The 24,786-nt window shown below is 47.9% G+C and overlaps 2 protein-coding genes across 3 annotated transcripts in view; one reads left to right on the top strand and one right to left on the bottom strand.

Moving 5' to 3' along the window:
• The window catches only part of Tg (thyroglobulin), a 186,485-nt gene that overhangs the window by 38,694 nt on the left and 123,005 nt on the right, over positions 1-24,786 (bottom strand). The gene's annotated exons all lie outside the window — the stretch shown is intronic.
• The window catches only part of Sla (Src like adaptor), a 32,054-nt gene continuing 7,518 nt past the window's right edge, over positions 251-24,786 (top strand). Inside the window, exons 1-5 of one of the 2 annotated variants that reach the window (XM_076555999.1) lie at positions 251-529; positions 10,466-10,563; positions 19,257-19,356; positions 20,623-20,709; positions 23,323-23,426. In XM_076555999.1, coding sequence (XP_076412114.1) covers positions 10,503-10,563; positions 19,257-19,356; positions 20,623-20,709; positions 23,323-23,426 — 352 coding nt within the window. In that variant the 5' untranslated portion in view covers positions 251-529; positions 10,466-10,502. Of the gene's footprint in view, positions 530-10,300; positions 10,564-19,256; positions 19,357-20,622; positions 20,710-23,322; positions 23,427-24,786 lie in introns of those variants that run through there. The other variant, XM_006980315.4, reaches the window with a different exon arrangement.

Below are 24,786 nucleotides of genomic sequence, written 5' to 3'. Positions count from 1 at the left end.
TGCAAAAGAGCCGTGAAAATGAAAGAAACTCTGGGAAGAAAAGCTGCCGTGAGCTATCCCCAGCCTCCTTGGGCCCAGTGAGCTCTGGGGACATACACAGGCAAATTCACAGCCCCATCTGCCTTTTAATTAGAAAGAGAGAGGGAAAAAGTGAGTTCCTGTAAGCCCCGGCCATTTACAATCAAGCTGCCTATATTCTCAAGTGCTTTGTAAAGGAATTAATAAGGCCCTTCTCTTCCCCACCGTCCTTGCAGAGAGAAGTCTGCTCTGTGGGTTAGTGAAAACAGGAACCTGCCCTCCTGCCAGCCCCGCGCCTCTGCCTTCCTTGTTTCAGCAGAGGAAGTGTTCAGCCCTTCAGCAACCACAACTCTGGAGCTCGCTTGATAACATGGGCTATGCTGGTGCTCCCTTTCAAGCCAGTGTGGCCCACTCAGCCTGGAGCAGCAGCAGCTGATGGAGAGCTGGTGACCCCACGCCTGGTGGCCCTCTGCTGCCAACTCCCGGGAGAGGCCATGCTCCTTGTCTGAAGGTATTTAGGGAACCTTGGCGGGGACAGGGAGGGGAGAGATGTTAGGAGCCCTCTGAAGCACAGCTGTTAGGGCTGGGCTTCTGGGAGCCAGAGAAGGACCCCTGAATCTGAGCCGGGAAAGGTCCTGGTGAAGTCTTGCCTCCTAGTCCTGTGACTGCTCAGAGGATGCTGAACAGCTAGATATGAAGGAAGGAGTGCTGTGGCAGGCAGGTCAGCAGCCCATTTTCCTGCCAGGGGACTGACTGTCTGACTCAAGAAACAGCTAGAAGGTGACAGCGGTGTTGTCTTGAGCAAGTCACCATGGGCAAGCCATTTAAACCACTTACAGACCTCCAGGTTCTCATCTATGGAATGGAAATAGTGTTGTCTGGATCACACAGAGGTTGGTGGTGAGATGAATGGATGTAGCATACAGAGAGTGCCCATGGGAGGTCCAGACACAGGGTAGGTACTCAGTGAAGGCTTTCAGCCAGCCATTGTGTCCAAAGGTACAGAGGACCTTGAATGACAGTAGTAGTGCCATGTGGAGGCTGGCAGTTAGAATCTTCCTGGGGAAAGTGGCACAGATAATTGACAATTATCTAAGTAGGAAGTAGGCAGATGGGAGAGGAAGAGCCAAAGAGAGGGCCAACATGCAATGCATATAAATTTTGAAGTCACGAAATGTTATAAATGAAAGAAATGTGGGAAACTCAATTTCCTAAGAAATGTGGCATACTGCTGCATGTTAAGCGGGTGCCTGCATGTTGAGAGAAACTGGTGCCAGAGAAAAATCTGGGCTGAAGCCTCAGAGTGACCTGTGTGGGTGGCTCTGCACAGGACTACGTATGGGCTGAAGCCTCAGAGTGGCCTGCCTGGGGCTGTATATGGGACATCAGCAGATGTTTGCTGTGCAGAATGACCATGGAAGATAAAAGAACGAGTTACCTTCATTCAATGTTCAGAACATTGTAAGTCTACAGTTGTTAATTTGCTTGTGACTGGTGAAAAATTGAGGCTCGGAGAGTTTAACTGACTGAAGTCATCCAGCTGGCAGGGAAATCTAAGCAGCTAAGAGCTCTAAGTGCTTAGAGAGTGGGAAGGAAGAACCTTGGTGAGTGTGACGGACTAAGGACAAAGGTCTTTGTTGACAGTGGTGCTTTAGTGTTAGGGGACATGCATCCCATAGTTTGCAGATTGTTGTTCTAAGGTTTTCTAGAAGACACAGAGTTGCAAGTCTATTCAACTGAGCTGTGCTGGGGTGGGAGGGATGAGTGTTCTGGCAATTTCTGTTGTAGCTAGATAGTTTCTAGTTAACGGATGCTATTCAAGATGCTTAAAACACTCCAGAAGGGTAATGATAACCTGTGGACAGACACACTGACATCCATTTAGATGTCAAACAGCTCTAGGATTGGAGTACTTAGAGAGGCATTCCAGGTCTGTCACCAAAGAACTGGGTGACTCTGGACAAACTCCCTGGCCTCTCTGAATGTCTGTGTATTTATTTATTTGTTTGTTTGTTTGTTTGTTTCTCTCTTTCTTTCTTTCTTTCTTATCAGAAGAAGCCTAACTTCTGTGGTGTTTGTAAGAAGTGCATGTTATGCATGAAATGCAGGAGATGCTAAGTTCCCAACCATGGCTCTTAACACTATTCCTGAGCCAGGAGAAGTCTACCTAATTCCACAGGCATTAATAACAGAAAATTGCTAGCAGTGTTAAGAACATCAGGGCCAAACTGAAAAGCCAAGATGTGGGACCCCTTCTCTCTTTTCTAAAGATAGATCTCTGCTATTGCTCCACTGGGCAGAATGAAACCTCATTAGTGGGTGCCCATCTCAGAAAACTGATTCTGTTCCTAACAAAGAAAAATCTCTTTCTCTCTGGGCTGTGGAAGCTGAGGATGACAGAGCGTCCTTAAACTTAGAAATGACTTTTTTCCCTGATAATCTTCATCTATCTCCTCTGTTCATAGAGATGGCTGAGTGGTAATGTCTTATCTCCTATTAAGCAAGAACTTATTTACCACAGCTCTGCCATGGGCTTGGACTGAAGAGTCTCATTAAGAATCCTCAGCAAATCAGACCAAACCATTTGTTAGGCACTTGAGGAATGAACATGGGAGTACCTCTAGTTATGTGTCTGTCTGTCCATCCATTCATAATCTACCAACCCACTCACCCATTCATCCATCACATCTATCCACCTACCCACCTAGCTACCCATCCATCTAACAACCCACCCCTCAACTCATCTGTCCACCCACGTACTCAATCAACCATCCATCCATCCACCCATCCATCTATCCACTCACCCATACTTCCATCTACACATCTGTTCTTTCAGTACATACACACTGGAGTCATACCATGTGACTGACCTCCTTCCTCTCTCAATCTACCCAAGCTTCTGAAAAGGAATTAAGTACATCATGTCCTAACCACTTCCTCCCATCCCAGAACGATTCAGGAAGGAGCACGTTTGACTACAGTAACTCCAGCTACAGCTATACACGGGGCCTCAAGAACACTGTGCCTTACTTTTCCTGTCAAACAGCTTTGTGGAGTCTCTAATCTCTTGGCAGAACACAACCTGGGGTCATGCTGGATAACATCTTCACTCATCGCACCTAATTATTGTGCACATATTAGGCACCAGATGCATGCATGATCATGCTTTTATTTTCCATTGAGAGTACTTATATCTATCCTTAGAAAGTTGCCCTGGGGTGACATGGCTTTATGCCACACTCTGCCATTTCCTAATGCTCAAGGGTATCAGAGGTAGCAGCCAGCTCTGGAGGCAGAGGTCTGGGTTCACATCCTGCCTCTACTACTGCTGAGTAATTTCTCTGGCCTCTGTTTGCTGAGCAATGCCCTAAGTCTGAACAGAATATCACATGCTACATGGAGTTGTGGAGGTCCAGGAAGGTGGTATTTTGCATATAAGACATCAGAAGTCCTCAACATATGTCCACCCATACCCAGGGCCCTTGTTGAGGATTAGGTCTCTGAGACTCATGAGCCCTAGCCTGTGATGAGCATGGGATGTTCTCCATCTGGTCTGCCTACTTTTGATGAAGCAGCAGATGGCTGCCCAAGGAAGGATAGTAGCTTGCCCAGCACCCACTCTAGCTGGCCCACTGTGGGTGCTAAAGATGTGTGGAAAGGAAATGTAATGTGTGGAAAGTAAAATGTAGGGAAATTGATCTAACTTGTCTTCGTTTCAGGATTGCAGTCACCCTCCACATGATTTCACAACAGAATCAACAACACCCTGAGTCCAAGCACCTCTAGCTAGGCACTGTGCAGTAGGGATGGGCTTTCCAATGGTCAGACATGATAGACTCAGCCAGCCACAGGCCTCTGTATCTTCTGCCAGGGTCTCTCAAGCAAGCCCAGCTCACAAAGCACCTGCAGTTAGTAGGACATGCTCTTTTGCTGGGATCAACATGACAGAAGGAGTTACGAGTTGGGAGTGAGAAAAAGTAAGCACTAAAAATGAGTCCTTCCCTGAATGAGCTGTGTGGTCTTAAGCAAGTAGCTTTAGCTCTCTGTGACTCAGGTTCCTCCTTTGTAAGTTGAGCTCTCTGGGTATCAAATGAGTCAGAGTATGTTAAGCATAATGGAGGCTTTCCACACAGTGGCTGTCTCCTTTTCTTTGAAAACTAAGGAGGATGTTTGCAGGTGGGAGGGATTCCTCACAGACTGATGGGAAGATTCACTGATTTTTTTTTTTTGGTGGGAATGTAAACTGTCTAGCCAATATGGAAATCAATATGAAGCTTCCTCAAAAAACTAAAAGCAGAACTACAACAGGACTCAGCTCTACCACTCCTGAGTGTGGGCCCAAGGCCTCCACGTCAGCAAACAACACAGAGACCTGCATATCTGTGTTTACTGCAGGAGTATTCACAATGGCCAAGATAAGGAACCAGCCTAGACATCCATCAACATGGGCATGAAGAACCTGGGCTTCTCCATCCATCCATCCATCCAAACATCCATCCATCCATCCATCCAAAGTCAATGATTTTAGTCAGCTATAAAGAAGACTGACATTAGGCTCTTTTCAGGAAAATAGAACTGGAGATCAGCATATCAAGCAAAATAAATCAGACTCAGAAAGACAAATATTATACTTTCTCCCTTATATTGAACATAGATCTCTCTCTCTCTCTCTCTCTCTCTCTCTCTCTCTCTCTCTCTCTCTCTCTCTCACACACACACACACACACACACACACACACACACACACACACGTACACACACACGTACACCCATACATATATGCAGGCCATGAAGACAGAAGGGACAATAATCGGGAAAAGGAAGGGAAGGGGCTGAGTCAAAGTACATGCCATACTTCAATGGATGCCATGTGAACCAATCTCATGGTATAATAAGAATACTCTTTGTCACTTTATAGGCTGTTGGTTTCAGCTTTCCAGAGCCGGCTAGTTCTGCCAGGAGGCCCACTGGGCCTACACACTCAGAGGTGTAAAGCAGGAAGCCAGTACTAGGTCACAGCATGACACTTTGCACCACAGAAGTTGTCAGACACTCCAAACTGGAGGCTTCCTCAGCACGGATTGTTAAGTGATGACCAGGCCGCTGCAAATGGCTGTCTGGTGCACTGTGGCTGTTGTCTTATCTACTTCTGATCTCCTTGAGGACTGTGCTCTGGGTCTGAGGGGAAGTAACAATACAGAAACCACCGAGCAATGAACAGTCATGACACCAACGCTCGGCCAACTGCTTAGCGTCAGAGTCCTCCTCATGGTAGTGCCCAGAGTGCCCCCTCAACTGTGACAATTGCCCTGAGCCTTGTGGGAGAGCAGTTGCCCAGGTCCTAGCCAAGCTGACTAATTGGGAAGGGACCATCATCTGAGCATGTTACATTGGGCAGAACTCAGATTTCTATCTTGCTGATAGGTTTGTGAGTAATATTGGTGGTTCACGTGCATGAATGAAAAGCAAAAGGAACTCTTGCTGGGAAACATGACATCATGAAAAAAAAAATCGCATCCTTGCTAGTTTGGGGGCCCGGATTCCTGTGCACATGTTAGCATCTCCCTGGAAGTCTCTCTCAGCCTCCTTCTCCTAGAGTTGAACCTGCATTTCACAAGGCTGTATCTGAGATAAGAAGCAACTTGACTTGACTGCTTTGTATACTGAGCTCCCGGGGAAACTTCCTTCAAAATAGTATGTTCAAACCAACAGGTTTCAACCATCTTAGACCAGGCATGTCTAGTCCTTCCCACACTGTAAAGCAATGCTTCTGTCTATAAAATTCACGCTCATGCAATCAAGTTATTTTTTTTAAAAAAAGGTTTCATAATGTTTTAGGTAAGTTTTTTGCCACATTCACAACTGTCCTTGGCCCCTTGCTGAGCATGGATGTGGATTGACTTATCTGGGAGGACCCTAAGTCACTCTCCCAGCAGGCTTTTCACACTCCATCTGTGAGTCAGGTACAGGATGACTGCATCAGGAGGTACCTCAGCTGTGTACGTTTCAACCTTACTTGGTACCCTAGGAGACAGAGACAGTAGCCCAGCCCTCCTCCTCTGTGTTGGAAACAGGAATAGGCAGCAGGACAGAGCAGTGGGCAAGGAATGGAGGTACCATAGGACAGGCTGCCCTGGCAGCCCCCTACACCTGTTCAGGGAGAAACACCTGCTGATTGAAGCCAGGATGTGGTATGGTACCCAGGGAAATCCTGCCAGGCTCTCAGTGGAGCCGGGCACTAAGCTTCCGGGCTGGCAGCTCGTATTTTCCCTGAAGCAAACTGTCAGACCCTAAGCATCACTAAACAAGTTTCAAGCAGACATGGAATCACAGAGGCCAGTCATGCCTTCGGGGCAGGGATGGGGTAGATGAGGCGATGTATCCCAGAAAGGGAAAGTGATTTATTTGCTCTGCTGGTACGGTGAGTTAGTTAATGACTAGCACTACAAAGGACCGGCCATTGGTACGTTTTGGTTACTATTTACCAACACACTCCTGATTTACTTATGAATAGCAATTTAATTCCCCGAACAACCCTAACAATTTCCATCTAAAGTTGGTATAAGAGAACAGAATGTAGAGACCCAGAAGAGGTGAAAAAAGTGCCTTGAGTATACACAGCCAGCAAGTGGGAGCAGAGATATGAACTAATGTTAACTCCGCTCTGCAGACCCTCCTGTGGAGCTCTCTGAGTCTTGCCCAGCTTTGAGGCACAAAACCAATTCATGCACATAAGACACGTGCGGAGGCTACAGAGATGTGTGCCTCAGAAGCTCACACATTCACCTCTGATGTCACTCACACCCAGAGAGAGCCCTTGGAAACTCCTGGGGAAGTTTCACAGGCTTTGATATAGTCAGTGCATGCATATGCTATTACATTTTTTTATGAAGTTGAGCACAGGGGTAAATGCCTGTGACCCCAGCACTTCAGAGGCTCAGGCAAAGGATCACGTGTTCTAGGCCAGCCTGAGGTATGTTGCAAGACCATAAATAGGTAATGAATGTATGATACCCTCAGCATGGTCACCAGTGTCCCTTCCATTCTGACCTCTGGTGCTACAGTTCTGAGTGCTGGCAAGCCTGGAATCATCTTCACCCCCCTCCCCCGCCACCTTGAAACAGCAGGAAACTTTCATGAACTTCTGTCTCTTCTCCTTCCCATAGTGGATTTCCAAGCCTAGGCTTCCAGTCATGGCTATGTTTTCTCCAATAGATCCCTTGGCCTTCCTGTCGCTTAGTTCCCCTTAAAGTTTATGATTGCCAAATTTGGTTGGATGACTTTGAAGAATCCCTTTGCTGTTTCTTCTCGGACCAGGAAGGAAGGATAGGAGGCCAGGGCAAGTCCCCAGAGGTGGGGAGAGTGTGGGCTTTGGAGACAGGTTGACGTTCTTTTACCTCTGCATTACCTCTGCCTAGTTCTGAAACCTCAGATCACGGTTGGCTCGGACGGGGTGTACAGTCAAGCACAGTCAGTTGTTGCATTACTTAACTTTGTGCAGCATAGAGCAAAACTGATCTGCTTGGTGGCTGTTCATGTGTCACTGCTGTGGATAGGGGTGACATGTTGCATGGACACTGAGGCTCCTGACTAGCAGTCTCTGGCTTCCAAACCTTAGAAGATGGCTACAGGAATGAGTTTTTAGCTGTCATGTTGTAGAAGAGATATTTTACTCCAAAGGGAGGGAGGCTGGCCTCTTAGGTTTTTCAGTCATGCCTGCTGTGGACAAGGCTTGTGTCCTATGTGTCCTCCAGGGTGGACCATACTTTGCCCCTGGCTGAAGTTCCTGATGCTCTCTCTTTCTTTGATGTTCTGAAAATTGCACAGATAACCTTCCTTTCCACAGGCAGACATGGGTAGTGGGTGTGCCATGTAGGAAAGACACATGTTCTATTGTGGGATGTCACCAGAGTGGAAGGCTTGGGAGCTGTAGATCCCCGCAGTAATGGCACTGATGTAGACCCTCAGTGGAGGGGGCTGGAGCTGAACAAGCAAACGACCTGCAAGGAAGAGCTGCTGGACACACAGACACTCCCTATGGCAGCTCCTCCCTCTGAACCACTCAGCGGGCAGGCATGCACTGTCCAGTGTCATCTAGATCACAGCAGAGGGCAGGCTTTCTGAAGTCAAGAATGATGGAGTTTCTACACCAGGACCTGAGGCAGTTGGGCCAGCCCCTGACCAGCCCTCTTAGGATAAAAAAAAAAAAAAAAAAAGTAGCGTCTGCTCCCAGGGATGCTCGTGTGAAGGTGGCCTGGCACATGCCACTTACCTTCCCTGCATTCCCAAAGAATATAAGGACAGAATTTGTACTCTCGCCAGTGGGATTTTGTAAAAAAACGATGATGGCTCTTTTCTCTTATTAATAATCTTCCAAGAGCCACGGAGTCTTGATTGCTGGAATGAAGTGGGGTAAAAAGGCTCACTCTCCGGAGACCATCACTCTCCTATTCACCTCATTTTTCAGAAGTGGAAACTGAGGCTGAAGGCCACACAAAATAGCATTAGCTCCAGGACTCGGGGGAGAAGATGGTGACTAGCCACTGCAGTCCTTCCACCGGGACCCTGAGGAGGAGGCACTCCACGGAGAAGGGGAAGGAGGTCAGGAATAGGCGGGGCCAGTGGTAATTAACTCAGCTCTCTTCTGCCCTTTTCTTCTCCTTCCTAGAAGCAATTAGTCTCTCGCACCTTCTCTCCACCTCTAGCCACTGTAGAAAACTGTCACAGATTAAATCAAATTGTTCAGTTATTTCCTCAGGGAGGCCCCAGCTCCCCTGCTTCTGGGCATTGCCACTCTGCTCAAATAAAAGCTTTTACGTGGCGAGTTAACCCCTTCCCGGAGGCGCCGTGAGGTGGTAAGCTATGCTATGGTGCTGTTGAGGTAACAGGACTCCTGGTGGCTCACGGGGATCTTCCAGCCTTTTGTCAGGAGAAGGCAAGAGAGGATAGCATGTCAGAACCTGGCAAGTGAGGTAAGAGCAGAAGGCCCAGGTCTAGGGAGGGCCAGCTCTGGGTTTGTCTCGTTGGTACGCACCTCGGCTTTCTTATATGAAAAAGATGCAAGATTCGAATGTTCCTTCCTTCCTTCCTCCTCTCCACCCTCCCTTTCTCTTCTCCTCCTCTCTCCCTCAATTGTTCCCTTACTACCTTGCTTCCTCTCTCCCTCTCTCTTCCTCTGAATCTTAGAAACATAGGTTTCTCAAACAGCTCACAACCACTTGAGAAGAACTGGAAAGAGTTTGAATGATGTGTCTGGTCAGTAGATTCTGTCTTTCTGAGGTCCTTGGCACAGGGCTGGGTATGGGTCAGAAGCCTCAGAACTGTCCATTGCCCTGGCAGGGGATGTCCTTTTCGTTCTCCTTGCTTCTTAATAGAATAGGGATTCCACCGCCTGCTTCCCTTCCTCCAAAAGTAGGAAGTAGTGCAGACCTTCCTCTGCCTCCCCTCAGAGGCTTTGCTCTCAGAGCATGGCTCTGAGATTTGAAGCTTGGCAGTGGCCTGAAAGCCATGTGCATTCAGTTGAAGTTGTACTTTGAATCTTGAATTGTCAACATGATGCTCACTAATCAGGCCATGTTGTGTGTTTCGCTGGTGTTAACTCACTTAGTTTTATGGCAACTACTCAAAGCTGCCCCCAAACCCCCAAGAGCAGGCAAGAACATGTTAACCACTTGCCGGAGGTTATTGGTTCTCAAGCAAGTGACAGCACTGTAGTCAGTGTGGGGCTCCAGGAGACCCCACTATGAGGCAACCGAGACACCTGCTGCTTTACCTGTATGTGACTTAGGATCAGTTGTTTTCCCCCTTTGAGTGTGTTTTCTTAAGGACACAAGGCTTTGCCATGCTCGAGGCTATGGTAGAGGTGAATGTGTTCATCAGCATGGAAAGCATACACCAACCAAGTAAAGGGTATGGTCATGAAGCTGGCCTTTGCCACCCTTTGTTAACACAGGTGTGGAAAATCAAACAGTTAAGAAAGAATCAAACCAAAATCCCACCCCCAGCCTGGCCTGGCCCTGCCCCTTCAGGCTGTGAAGCCTTTCAGCTTCTAAGTGTGTTGTGCCTGAATTCCTGGGCTGTGAGAGCTGTTGGCTACAGTCTGTGAGCACAGCTTCTTCGGGGCTACCTAAAACACCGCTCAACTTCTCCAGCAACCCCTGCTCTGCGTGCGCAGCAGTGGTGTGGAGGAATGGAAACTTTTGCCACCAACAGCACTTGCAAGCAACTTCCTTCTCTGTGGTTTTTCTCTGTCATCCCCTTGATAAAAGCATTTGAGCTGTGCCTCTGTAACCAACACTCATGAATCGCATCTTGACATAAAAAACAGCCGCCTTTCAAGAAGCAGGCTGCCTGAGAAATGATGCACCATGTGCTCTGAACTAGGTCACTCTCCACTCAGGGAACTCTGGGTGCGCTTCATTCTACGTGTGTGTCTCTCGTACTGCAGGCTTCCAGTACCTTCCACAGCCCCAGGAGAGAAAGAGATGGGAAACAGCATGAAATCTGCACCTCCACCTTTGGAGAGACCATTACCCAACCCTGATGGTAAGTCTGACTTCCCTGGAGAGTTATTTAACTTAGTCCTGCAGTAGCCCCCGGGAAAGCCTGGACAATGGCAGACCATGGTTCTTGTTGAAACTGGGCAGTGGGTATCAGTGTTCCATTGTACCAGTCCCTCACTTTGTGGTTCAAATGTTCAATAATGAACATTTGAAAGGGTGGGGTGTTTGGCAGTCAGAAAGTGTTGTCATTTTGAGAGAGAACTCTGAGATCAGTGGGCTCCATCCTTTTATTTTAAGATTGGTGAAACCGAGGCTCACAAAAGGAATGCAGGTCATATCATTAGCTGCCTACAGAGACCCAACCCAAACCATCTAATTCTGAAAGCTAAGCTTTTGGTCATCATGCTGGCCAGTCCATGATAAATCCTATACCCTCCCCCTGCCCAGGCACACAGCTAGTCTTTGGGGGGGGGGTTCTGTGGTCACAGCTGCTTTACTAATCTAGATACTGTCTCCATGGTATCCTGCTGAAGATAAAGAAATCTCCTGTCTAGTGAAGACTGTGATAGACCAGAACTCTAGGGGAGAAGCCGGGGCTGTGGGTTAATCAGGGTGGCCAAGCTCAGCTATTTGTCAAGAAGCAAGGTTGAGCCAGACTGCCAGAGCTTCAAAGAGTCCTTCAACAACTGGACACAGGGTGGAGGGGACATAGGCGAGCAGAGGGAAGGCATCACCTGAGTTTCCAGGGGCAGCTCTGTGTCCTAGCTAATGCCCACAGTTTTCTTTCTGAAAAGTTTGAGTTGGGTCAGTGAGAAATGCTATGTGGAGGCCCTGTAGGGAGTTGGAAGGGAGAGAGTCACAACAGGGTTTGCGAGGCGAGTCCAGGGGTAACACAGGACATGTCTTCCTCCCACCTCATATCCTTACACTCGGTTTCAGGTCTCCTAGAAGAGATGATAGTGTCTCTCCCAGTGCCCCGTAGCATTGGACTGGGCAGAATTCATAAAGCTCAGACAACCACCCTGCATGCCGACCGAGGGCTTCACACACAAAAAAAAGCCCTCTTGCAGGCTACTGTTCTTCCATGGCACCTGTGGGCTCTTAACAAAGGAGCTGCTTACCTTCTCCAAAGCAGAGCCAGGAAGCTGCCTCTACTATAGGCTCATGGTCCTTCCGTTGCTAGCTGTGAACAGGGGCAGAGCGTGCCCCAGTACCCTTTCAAGTCAGATGCAGGGGGCACTCCGAGGGACTCTTGGTTTTCAACCCTAGCACTTCCCTTTCTAAAGGAGAAGACAGCAAGAATGGTCACAGGCCCGCCAAGATAAGGTGGACAGAGTGTGTGTCTTCTACCTCCCACACACAGTTCAGGATGGGCTGCCCCAGGCACTGGGGCCCAACTCGTCTCCTTCCTACCCTCCCTGGACTGACTCTGTTCTAACCGACTCCTGGCTATACATGCATCAGAGAATGGGTAGTATAATGTAACTTCCTCCAAATCCATTGCTGAGTTGCCACTACTCAGCTGGGGACAGCAGGGCCTGTATGCTTGAGCAAGCCTCATGAAAACATCAACCTCCAAGGACTTGCCCATTTGCCTTTATTTTTTTTAAATGCAAATTGCCATGAAATACTTTTTTTTTTCTTTTTCCATTGTGTGGGCAAGAGGTCACCTCTAAGAAGGAGGTTCAGGGGTCTCCCCTTGGGCTGCTGGTTAGGAGAATTCCCCAGGCCTGTACCAGGATATAATCCATATAGTCATATCCAGCATTTGATAGGTTGCTTTACTGCCCCACCCTGAAAAGCTTCCTGTCTTGGTAAGCCTGACTTGATTTCCTCTTTCTTCACATACCCATTTGAATAAGGGAGAAGGTGCCAGGTTGCTGCTGTTCTTGTAGGCTCCCATCAGGCAGGGCCTGAATTGCTGGTGCTTCAGGCCAGCCTGTGGCTATAGCTTCCTCTCATGGCCTGGGTGACAAAGAGCTCAGGACAGGAAAGCCCCTGGTCCTGCCCTAGGGAGCTCAAGGCAAAAGAGTTCTCATGGCCTTTGGAAGCTCCTTCTTTCAACATGCCAGGACACTGAAGGCCTGGGCATATGGCTTTATGGTCTGTTTTCCTCTCAACTAAGCTTTCTAGAACATTCTTCATGAGAGTGATTCCTAAGGACTAATGTCATAAAGAGATGGTCAGATTTGGTAGGAATAATGCACGCTTCAGAGGAAAAAGACCCCCATGGAGTCCCAAGCGGTGTCCTTTAGAAGCTGTGTGACCTTGGGGAAGTCCCCCAAGGTCTTCCATCAGGGACTTTGCCATGAGCCCTTACCACCACAGTAGAGCAAAGAATTGTGAGCTGGTAGTGAGAGTGGGGATACTTTAAGTCCCACTTGAGGTCAACTACCTCAGTAGGCTGCATTTAGGCGGCCATCCCTCAAATGTGAGCTCCCCTCAAGTGTGAACATCCCTCAAGGGTGAGCCTTCCTCAAGTGTGAACATCTCTCAAGTGTAAAAGCAGTGGAACTGGAAACCCTGGGAACTTTCTCACAGAACTGCAAATAGTGAAATTTTCCAGCCCATGCAAACTTCAGACACCTCCCCTGGGCCACACTCATGCAGCACAGAGTTAATTAAAACCGGGGTGGGGGCTCCCAGGATGTTGGGGAAATACATATTTCCCCCTGATAAAGACAACTTAGTTACTCTGCCGTGATGAGCCCCTCCCCCTCTGGGTCTTCCCTCCACATCACTGTGACCTACAGTGACATCTCATGCCAGAGTTGACCATGCAAACCAGCTGTGCTCAGAACCCATCCCACATGCATTTACATTGCTGATAACTCATGTAAAAAGGAGCTGATCTAGGCAAAGGGAAGAAGGAAACAGAGAAATCTCAAGACCCAGCAAAACTGTGATGGCGGGTAGAAGGTGGATAGAAACAGCAAGCTGTATTTCCTACCAGGCCCTGGTAGGTTTTAAACCCCTAAGGCTGGCATATCCCAGAACAGTCCCGACTCTGCACCTAATACACATCAAAAGGTGATTGACCAGCTAGCTCATCATGGCGTCTCTCGGCTCTCATTTTTATGACAGGAATAATCATGTGTGGTTTGGTGCCCGAGGTGTGCCACACACAGTTCTAAGAGCTTTATGCTTACAACAGGAGCCATTGCGCGCGCGCGCACACACACACACACACACACACACACACACACACACACACACGTGTGCACGCGTGCGTGCGCGCATCTCCCACCACAATAACATACCCCATGTAAATTCCTTCAGAGTGACCCTTAATTCTTATAACAGCCCAACCACATCATTGCTATCATCCCCTTCAATTTGCAGTTGAGGAAACTGAGGCCAGGAAGGTTAAGTGAGTCTCCCAAAGCCCTCCAGCTCATCGGGAATGAGTGAGGTTAAACCACCGGATGGCCTGAGAGTAGTGTCCAGTGTCCCTCTTATTATTGTCCATCATATTCCAGGGAAGCCTGTGCTCTGAGAGAGGATGTGCCTAGAGTAAGGAACAATGCCAGGTCATCAGATTCAATGACACAGACACTCTTGTGCCATCGTGAGAGGTTCTATAAACAAAGAAACAGTCAGGTCTTGGTCTAGGTCTTCATTTCTATATTGCTAACCCACTCCTGGGACATGGGATGGCTTTAGGAGGACGTGGATTTAACTTTTGAATCACTTTACACTTCATGAATGTCATAAAATGCAAGTCAGTACCCTGTGAAATCCACGGCTGTAGATAGTAGGCCCCACAGACCTGGCTTACCTCCATCAGCAGAACTTGGTAGGCCTTCCTCCACACCGATGTACAGCGCCATCTGATCGGCACTGGTCATGTGTTGCTTCCTGACAAAGTTACTGAAAGTCAGGCCTAATGGTGACCTTGCAGGAGCCACTGAGTTTGGAGATGACTCAAGAGGGTGTGAAAGCAGAAGCTGAAATAATTTAGTCCCTTAGCCCTGCACCCACTAGCCATATGGGCTGCCTGTACCAGCTCGGAAGGCTCCCTTGGATCTGGGCTTTATCTGTGGACAATGGAGTGCTGACTGAGAAGATCCTGGACACAAGGTGCACGGAGACCTATATGCAGTAATTATAGACCTGCAGTCTTATGCTATTCCCTGGACATGCCACTCATTCTCTCCAGCTTTGCCTTCCTCATCCTCCAAATAAGAACAGGTGCCCCATGAGGTTGGGTAGAACACGAAAAGGAAGGTATGGCCGAAGTGTTTGCTGCAGCCGCCAATGGGGCTACTGAGCTAGTGCTAGCATTAGAAAAGAAGCTGGTCGAAACACGTTAAAGAATAATTATGCCTCAAAGGCCTGCTCTTTATGGACTAGGTAAGGTGTATGTCCAGTAAGCTCTGTCTGGACTCCTTTCTACTCCGGTCCCTTCCTTATATGATATATTTGTATATTCTCTTCCCCACTGCTACTAACTCCCCAGGTATGAGCAAGTATTTGGTATTCCGAATGTTTTTTTCCCTCTTACCAAGTGGAGTTTGTGTTTAGATGAACCAAAGGTGTAGGACATGCTCGCATTGCCATTCCTGGGTAACATTAGCCCTGGGATGATCTGGCTGGAACTGGTCTTGATTGTGAAAGAATGTGCTTGTCCTGGATGGGAATGACCTGTGAGTCACCGAGACCGGATTTGCATAATCCGCCACAAGGCAGATTCTGATAGTTCCTATTTTTATATGGGAACAAGTTAAGCTCTGATTTGTTAAAAAGCCTTCCTTCAAATTCCAGAGCTCTGGGTGGTGGCATGTGGGTCAGTCCAGCTGATTTCAAACGCTCTGGGCTTCTCATGGCCAGCACACATTTGTTCTGTGAGTCTGAACCTTGATCATGCCCCTCCTTCCTTAACCCTCTCCTTCTACCCCACTCACTATCTGGTTGGATCTAAATGTTCGGCTCTCTGGAAAAGGAACCAAAGTCCACTTTGTACATAAGGTGAAGTTCTAATGGATTTATAGCATCCTCCTATTTTGTTTCCAGAAGACTAGATGCGACATGTGTATCTAATATTTACCTGATTAAATGTATTTAATCAGGTAGCTTAACCTTAGGTCAGAATGTCTGCAGTGGTTTGTCAACATGAAAATTTAGTCCTTTTTAAAAAAAAAAAAGTAATAAGTATTCGACTTTCCAGAAAGCCAGGGCTCTGAGCACACTTGAAGATGTCTTGAAGAGAAAACACAAACCCTACCACCCATATTTATTTCTCTGTAGGGACTGAGCTCAGGGAAGACAGGGGACCCTGCAATCAAATTTGCTCACAGTGGCCAGGCTGTTGTCCCTGGAGGCTTATGTCAGGTTGTGTGACTTCTAGTGGTTTGTCTCTTGGTGTTCTGTCTCTGGGGACAAGGGCATGGGGGCACTGATGACATTCTTGCAAGAACCCTTAGGCAGAGGCCCAAGTGCAAGGCTGTCTTGGTGACAGTTCACTGTCATTACTGTGAAAACATTGCTGTTAAGGAAACTCCACAAGAATCTGCCTTTGCCACCCTGCAACTGCAATGCTCACAAGCCCCTCCCCCCTTTTCACTGCAGCTCTTACATTCACTATAGGCTTTTGTGTTCTCTCTATTTCTGTTCTGCTTTGTTTCTGGTGTTATAAAAGATGGCTTTGTAAGGCTTCCCAGTTTTAACCTTGAGTGTGCAGTGCGACCGCGTCAAACCACAAACACCTTGGTGGGCACAGGCTCTATGTCAAGGTTCTATTCTTGTCACAGACGACGTATTCTAGGAGTCATTTCAACCCTGTTTTTCATAAGTGGGCAAACCAATCAGGACTTCTCTGCTCAGACTCCTCTGGGGACGTGACACAGAGGACCCATAAAAGAAGCTCTGCTCCTTGTTCTCCACACACATGTCTGTAGGATTCTTTAAGTGGCAGGCTCCAGGCTGGACCCAAGGCTGGATGACACTAAATTCTCAGGTGCTTGGTCCTCTCTGAGCTCACAGCCATGGAAGAGTATCCCTCTGACAGTCACATACATGTACTAGGGCAACTTTGACACATTGCTTCCAAGGAGAACCTCAGGTAAATGATGGCAGAGCATCATCCTCTTCTACTGGCTGGAGTTGCTGAGGGGGGGGGGCGGTGATAGAAGTGAGGAGAGAGCCAGTGGGACTGGGCAGAGGGACAGCAGCATCTGGAGACGCTGTGGTGTCTGAGAAGCAAGGAAATCCTGAGAAAGGCCTGTCACCCCCAGCTGAGGCAGCCAAGTGAATAAGTGGCTGTCTCATATTGGGGTGCATCAGGCCCGGAAAATGTGTGTCTACTTCCAGAGAATTTTTGGTCCATCATGGTTACAGAACAGGAAACCCTTGGTGGGGGCGGGCATGAAAGGGGGCATGCCATCAGGTACCTAGCCCTGACAGCTAGGCAGACTCTCAGAGATTTCTCCTACCCACTTCCCTCCTCCCACTGCCCAGTCTTCCCTGTTGACCCTGGCCTCCCCTGCACTTGCACTTCGTTTTAGTTATAAGTAATCTCCAAGTCTGCACCAGCTTCATGCCCCAGAGGCTGGCTCTGCCCCTGTTCAGGATTCAGGACCTCTGTTTTCAAACCCAATCCAGCTTAAGTGCTGCTTCTAATTTCTAGGGGTGGTATCTAGGTCACAAAGAGAAGAACCTCATTTTGAAAATGTGTTAAGGCAGAATGTGGAAGTCATTCATCTACAGGCTCAGGCTGGCAATCTCACTGAGCCAATCTTTCAGGTCTGACAGAGATATTCCTTGGGAGCCCTTACCCCTCTCCAGTGACTCATTGGGGTGCTCACTTTTAGTTTCCTCTCACAAACTTTTTATATAGTTTTTTTGCCCATGACTCAGTTTCCCCTCATGAACAGCATCTACGTGTACTATTCCACCACGATAACTGATTTCTGATTCATTCACCAACTGGCAGTTAGTCCCTTTCCTGGAAGCTTCATTCATCTCACTCCCTCGGCGTCAGGGATCGATCTCTGTTTGGCTCAGTCTGCGTAAGAGATTTAAAAGTTGGCCTGTAGGACCTCCAGACTGTGAGAGCTCAGAGCCGGAGTGTCAGTACATCATCTAAAGGGGCTTGCTAGGGACCCAGCCTGCACAGCTGAGATTCTACTGAACTTTCTAGGTCACACACAAGTAATGGCTCATGTGATCCTGGGATCTAGAATGTGACCTCTTATCAAGCAGGAAGAGGCTGGCTCAGGATTAGGGCTCAATGAAGAGTCACTAAATGAACAAGTATAAGAAGATGTAACCCAGAAGAGTGGGTTCTGATACCCAGCTAGCAGGGACAGTGATAACTATGTTTGCTGCTTTGTAAGTGTGCTGTTTCCCTGGAAGGAACCCAACCCTAACCTGCTTCAACATATATGAGTTACGGAAAATCACTAAGGATGGAGGCAAAAGTTGCTTAGCATCAGGAAGGAGATTGGCATCTTATCACTGTGTCTCTGTGTCTAGTTGGACTCACATGAACCAAAAAGCATATACACTTCCCTTTGCAAAACGTCATTAAAATTTCATACATACGTGGAGCTCTTATTAGGGGGAAGCAGAATTTAGGTCATGCTGACTCTCAGATGTCAAGTTATGGAATTGAAATTATAATGTACCTACAACAGAAAGTACTCACGTTTCATTCACCATTACCATGCTACTTAAAATTCCTGCTGACATAGTACCCATCCACTCCAAGATAAAGGGGCTTTTAAACCACAGAGCCTGAGCCTCATGGCCCTGGAGGAGACTCTCAATCGATTAGCCCAACCCTCTTCCACAAGTACCACAGATATGGGACCCACAGGGCCCTAGGGAGGGTATTGAAAATACAGTACTAGGGATTTTCTTTTTATCACAATTATACATGTATGTGGTGTATTTTGATCAGATTCGCCCCTATTTCTGTCTTGTGCCTCTTCCTGTTGGACACTTTTCCAACTAGGCCCTCTCTTATTTGTTTGTTTATTATTGCTCACCTAGTTTAAGTAGGATCGTGTGTGTGAGCACAGATGGGGGAATATTTGCAGGAGTTTGGGCAACTTCTCAATGGCCACACTGCTGAGGGAAATGACTCCCTCTCCAGAGCAACCCATTAACTGCCTCAAGTTGTAGTAGGGCCATGTGAATCCCTCCAAGAAAGAGTCTTTTCATAGCCTTCTGGGGTAGGCATTCTTTCATCTGTCATCCCATTTTCAAGATGGAAACACTGAGGCTTATAGACACCACAGAGCAGATCCTGAAATAAAGCCAAGTGGTGTGACTCTGGCTTCTAGGTCTCTGGACCCAGTTTTTCAGATGGGAATACGGTGGCCATGATGGGCCTGTACTAAGAGCATGCTCTGTAGCTGTCAGAGGCCTAAAGGTCTGTCTTAAGGCCATCTCCATGGAGAAGTGGCCTGAAGTTTCATAAGCACAAGCTGAGAGGTTCCATAGGAGTGATTCTCAACCTTCCTAATGCTGAGCCCATTTAATACAGTTCCTTATGCTGTGGTGACCCCCAACCATAAAGTTATTTCATTGCTACTTCATTACTCTAATTTTGCTACTGCTATGAATTGTAATGTAAATATCTGATACGCAGGATACACAACCAAATGGGTTGTGACCCACAGGTTGAGAACCACTGCTCCAGAGGTGAACCCCCACCCCTAGCAGCTTCGTCTCTCCTTATTCCCAATTGCCTCCTGTGCCTGGTCAGTCAAAACCTTCCACTTTGCTTCCCAGGACTTGAGAGCGACTTCCTGGCTGTGCTGAATGACTACCCATCTCCTGACATCAGCCCCCCAATATTCCGGAGAGGAGAGAAACTGCGTGTGATTTCTGAGTGAGTGAACCTCTCGAAACATGTATATCCCCCTACTAACCCCATCAGATTTTCAGACAGGGTCAGTTGTCTAGTTCTACACGGGTCCTGGTCCTGCTGCGAGTTGAGAAATTTGGCCCCTGCTGTGACCCGCCTTTTAAGTACTCCCAGGTCTTTAAATCCTCCATTGGCTCTTCACTCTTTGCCAAATAAATCTAAACTCCTTAATGTTTGAGCCCCTTTATGACAAATCCTGCTTCCCCCACTGAGCTCATCATATGCAGGGCGATGTTATTCACTAGGGCATGCTGGGAAGGAGAAGCAGGGTCCTAAGACACTGTAGGTGATAACACCACCACCTTCGTTCCTGCCAGCATCTTGAAGTATGATTCCGAACAGCCCGTAGCACGGAATAGTCCTTCGGTTTAGAGTCTCGTTGATGGAGACGTACAAACAAACGGATGTTTGGTTCTACTTGAGAGGATAAACCAGCACAGGAAGCTTTTGATTTTGAAACTCTTCAATTGTGCATGTCAGCTGAGGAAATGAACTGTCGGTCCCCCAGGGGTGGGACTGTCGTCAGCATGTAAGCAGGTTCCTCAGGCGGCTCTCAGTGAGCGATGTCTGCTGGCTATACATACGGGCTTTAAAAAAACTAAACGCTTAGGCTGGGGAGATGGCTCCATTGGTAAAATGCTTGCCGTGGAAGTATGAGGACCCGGGGTCAATGTCTTAGAACCCAAGTGAAAAAGCTGGGCTTGAGCGCACACACCTGTAATCTCAGTGAGGAGAAGAAAAAGACAGGCCTTGCCAGCCAGCTCAGCCCTACTCAGCAACTTCCAAGATAGTGAGAGAAAGAGAACCTGTCCCTAAGAACAAGGTTGGGGGCCAGCAAGACAGCTCAGAATGTAAAGGTGCACGCTGCCCAAGCCTGGTGGTCAGTTAGATCCCTCAGCCCCTTATACAGGTGAAAGGAGAGAGAAATAACCGCACAGAGCTATCCTCTGATTTCCACATGCATGCTGTGATATGCATATGTCCCCATCCCCCACATCATTCACACACACACACACACACACACACACACACACACACACACACACACAGGTACACACATACAAGCATACAAGAAACCTAAATTGTTAACTGGAGACAGGCAGGCCCGAGCGGTGATGACAGATTTTGAAAGAGGAATGTCCCACACTGCCGTGGGAGAGTTTGATGGCCACATTTCTTTGGTTTTGCCATTTACCCGAGCACATTCCCCTCTCTGCTTTGTCCCGACAGCGAAGGGGGCTGGTGGAAGGCCATTTCTCTCAGCACTGGCCGGGAAAGTTACATTCCAGGAATGTGCGTGGCCAGAGTGTACCATGGGTAAGTACACTTCTGAACAGCATCGTTCAGTCATGGTGTGTGTGTGTGTGTGTGTGTGTGTGTGTGTGTGTGTGTGTGTGTGACTCATGTGTTAAAGAGGGGCTCTAGCATGGTATAGTGGAAAGATGGCACTGCTTACACCCCGGCTCAGGGCTAATCCTTCCCACTTTCTGGGTTGACTCCTGAGCAGTGAAATGAAGCGAGTTGGACCTTCTTGCTCGGACGAAGTGTTCCTATCTCATACCCGAGTGCTCCAGCACTGTGTATAGGAAGCACCTTGGTTCAGTGACTAGAAGTCAGTCTCCATGGGTTCGAATCTTGCCTCTGTCACTTCCAGACCATTAGATTATGGACAAGCTTCTTAGCTCTGTGTGTATCCTCAGTTGTTCGGTAGAGATCGCAGTATAGGGTCATGGGGGTGATAATACAGAGTCACACCGCTGAAGCGGGGGTTCTCAGAAGAATGAGGTGGGTGCTAGGCAGCACAGGGAGCACACTTCTGTAAATATTGGTTGAGATTCCTGACTAAAGGCAGCCACAGACAGAGGCGCAGCCAGTCCACTGGGCTTTGTAGGACGGGAGCAGACGTGTTTGCTCCTGCAGCCAGGCAGGGGCCTCACAGCCTCTCGGGAGGCTTCCGTGGGCTTTGGCCTCTGCCAAACTCACACCCAGGCTCCCCTTCTTCCATGGAAGGGTCTTAGGAATGTGTCTTTGCCTTGCCAAACCACAAGCTCCTCCTCTGTCAAGCTACCAAGGCCAAACCTCAGCCTAAACATGCAGAGCAGAGAGGAAGCAGGAGGCAAGCTGATGCCACTGTTCAAGTGGTCAAGAACCTGACAGACGCCACAGGCCTCCCCTGGGAAGGTGATGTGCAAGCTCTTGATTCCACTGTTGGGGATCTTAATCATTTGTGCTCAAAGTGGGGAAGGTGAACAGAGGTGGTTCCTATGGTACTCATGTCCAAAAGAGACTGGAGTTAGACATCGCTCATCATCCAGGGGCTCTGATATGCTTGCTCATTCCCAGAGAGCACACACTGACATACTGCTACCTATTGAAGACACAGGGCAGTTGTAGAAGCTGAGGTGGTGAGAATTTAGATGACTAACATAATCCTGGTCTTACCAGGCAGCCCACCTAATAGATGTGATAGCGTTTCCCAAAGCATAGAACTGGAAGCAAGCAAGTGCAGTAGGATGGCTAAGGGGTTGTGTAGCCCCTCAGAACGCACAACTTCACTCTCTCAACTGGTGATGATAACATGGATAAATTATTTAATCAATCTGGTCCTCAGACTCCTCTTTTGTGCCAGAGGGGGAAGTCTTGCCTGTTTAGGAGATTTAAGGTGGGTAGGGGTTAGCCTTTATAGTCTTACTACATTAGCAATATACTAAAATAATTCATATCCCTATATGGCTGTTGCTGTTTATTTTCATAGTTGTAAGTAGGATTTGAGAAGGGCTTGGTTGTATAAATATTTGTCATATACATTGAAACTAATACATGGTATGTTTTGTTGCGCTGTGTAATAGCTAGAAAATTTAAAACTACAAGGAACTATGGTTCTAACAAGGACAGTGATGAATGGTGCTGAGCCCACAGGTAAATGGAACCATTTCTGTACCTGTGATGCCCCGGAACCCAGTGCTCAGGGGTGCTCAGCCTGCCTGCTTCAACCCCAGCCTGGGTGTGCCTTGGTGAATCATGCAGCAGCAGACTGAAATGTTAAACTGTTCTTCACAGCCTGAGTTAGACCTGGGGATTAGCAGCCAGTATCCTTTCTCTAAAATACAGTGCCCCTGTTAAAGTGAGGGTAGGCTGACCACCTACCAACAACACATTTCCCCCTCAGCAGAAAGCTGTCCGAGCCCAGTATGAAAAGTAAGAAGAGGCCACTGAATTTGGACACAGCTTGCTCTGGTCCAGAGCGTTCTTCTCTGAGCACCCTGTATGTCGCTGCCCTGGGGAAGGAAGCAGCCTTTCTGCTGCTACTGGGCCACTGTCGTGGAAACAGTAAGAACCGTACAAACACGCAGTGGCCATTATGCTTAAATGTGATGAGCAGCAGCAGGAGGCAGTGCCACTCACTTAGCAACAGGACAACACCGCACCTCTCTCCTTCCCCATGTCCATTTTGTCATTCCTAAACCTGCCCGAGTACAATGCCCTAGACACCAAAAGGGAACAGGACAGCACAATGCTGGGAGTGTTGCTTTGGCAGGGTATAGAGGATGCACAGAAGTGTCCGGTACAGGGGAGGGCCACACAGTGTACAAATAGGATATAACAAGGTCAAGGCCAGCTCTAGTCAGGGCTGAGAAACAGGCCAAGAAATATATATAGTTTATATTCCTAGTCATTCCTTACCTAACACTAGGTACAAGCAGCTACTCAGAGCACTTCATTTGAAAGATTGCAGAATGTGTGAGTGAATGGATGGATGGATGGATGGATGGATGGATGGATGGATGGATGGATGGATCAATAGTTGGTTCCCCTCATCTGTGGAATTTTGGCAGCTTTCTGGTAACTAGCCTTCCACTTCGTGTTTACTCTTGTGTTAGCCTGTTTTGATTTCTTGTGGCCACTTAAGGCTGTCCTCTTCACCCTTAGCTGGCTGTTTGAAGGACTGGGCAGGGACAAGGCCGAGGAGCTCCTGCAATTGCCAGACACAAAGATTGGTTCCTTCATGATCCGAGAGAGTGAAACAAAGAAAGGTGAGCCATTTTTCTTTCCGGGTGGCCACACAGCACATTATCTCTGGGGTGGCTGCCTTGCTATGGATCTGTTCTCCTCACGCATAAACAGACCCAGTTCTATGGTCAGCTCCCTGGTGGCACACCCACCATGAGAGCAGGGCATAGGGATAGGGCAGGCCACAGTTCCACCAACCGAGAACATGTGAATGGCAGACCTGGGCAGGGTGTTGACATACAGACTAGGGGCATCAGTCTGGGCCTGGCCTGTGCTCCCCAGCTCTGTTCCTGGGCCGATTGTTTACTTCTCTGAACTCCGTGCTCATCTGTGAAGTCATGGTGAGTGTCAAGCGGAGTGTACATGGTGTTCTCGCTGTGCACAGGCCCTCAGCAGCAGTTACCTCTGTGCTGGGATAAAATGGGGCATCTCAGAGAATAAGGGCAAGCAGGTGTGAGCTTGTAAACTCACAGAGATCATTATCATTCTGATTTCCTGTGTCAGTAAAAAGAGAAACAGCCAAGCCCTTGTCACGCACCAAGCAGGGGCCCAAGGGTAGTGTCAGTACTGATGTTTCTCTTTTCCCTTTTTATTTTTTTGCAATCTGAAATATTTTTTAGTTTCTTCTTCTTTGTAGATTATAATGTAATTGCATAATTTCCTCTTCCATTTTTCCCTCCAAACCCTCACATGTATCACACCCCCATACACACTTATTCTCTTTCAAATTCATGGTCTCTTTTCTATAATTATCATGTAGATACATATGTGTGTGCATATAAATATTCCCAAACACCTAAGTAAAACCTGCTCAGTCTGCATAATGTTACTTGTATGTATGTTTTCAAGGCTGACCATTGGGTATTGATAACCAATTGCTGTGCTTCTCCCTGGGAAGGACTATTTCCCCTTCTCACAGCACTCCTTAGTGGCCAGAGAAAAGCAAAGTTTTCAAGTTCTCAGCCTGCTTTTCACTCACAGGAGAGAATCCATGGTATCTATGAGTTTTTTTCCCCCAGGACCTATTAAGGACTAGGAGCCACTTGATGCTAGAGAATGTCACTCAGCTCTGGGGAAGCAGGGACTGTAATTTGTAACCACAGATGTCCCAGAGCAACTTTCTCTCCAAAATCTACGTATCCAAGAGCAATACAGAGACAGAAGCCATATGTAGGTCTCAGGGGTTTCCACACACAGAGCATTCAAAGCCTCCAAGGTTAACATGACCACAGGGATGGAAGACCCAGGGCATCACAGCTCACCCCCAAGTCATGCTAACCTCAGTCTTCAGGCAGACTAGCAGAGGATGGAACCAGATAGCAGACCCCTCCATTGGGTAGTCACAGTTCTGATGATTTTCTTCTTGCCAATGCAGACCTGCTT

This window comes from Peromyscus maniculatus, chromosome 20 (genome assembly GCF_049852395.1).
Source record: "Peromyscus maniculatus bairdii isolate BWxNUB_F1_BW_parent chromosome 20, HU_Pman_BW_mat_3.1, whole genome shotgun sequence".
NCBI lineage: Eukaryota > Metazoa > Chordata > Mammalia > Rodentia > Cricetidae > Peromyscus > Peromyscus maniculatus.
Note: the sequence above shows the minus strand (reverse complement) of the source record. Positions and strands in the feature narration are given on the sequence as shown.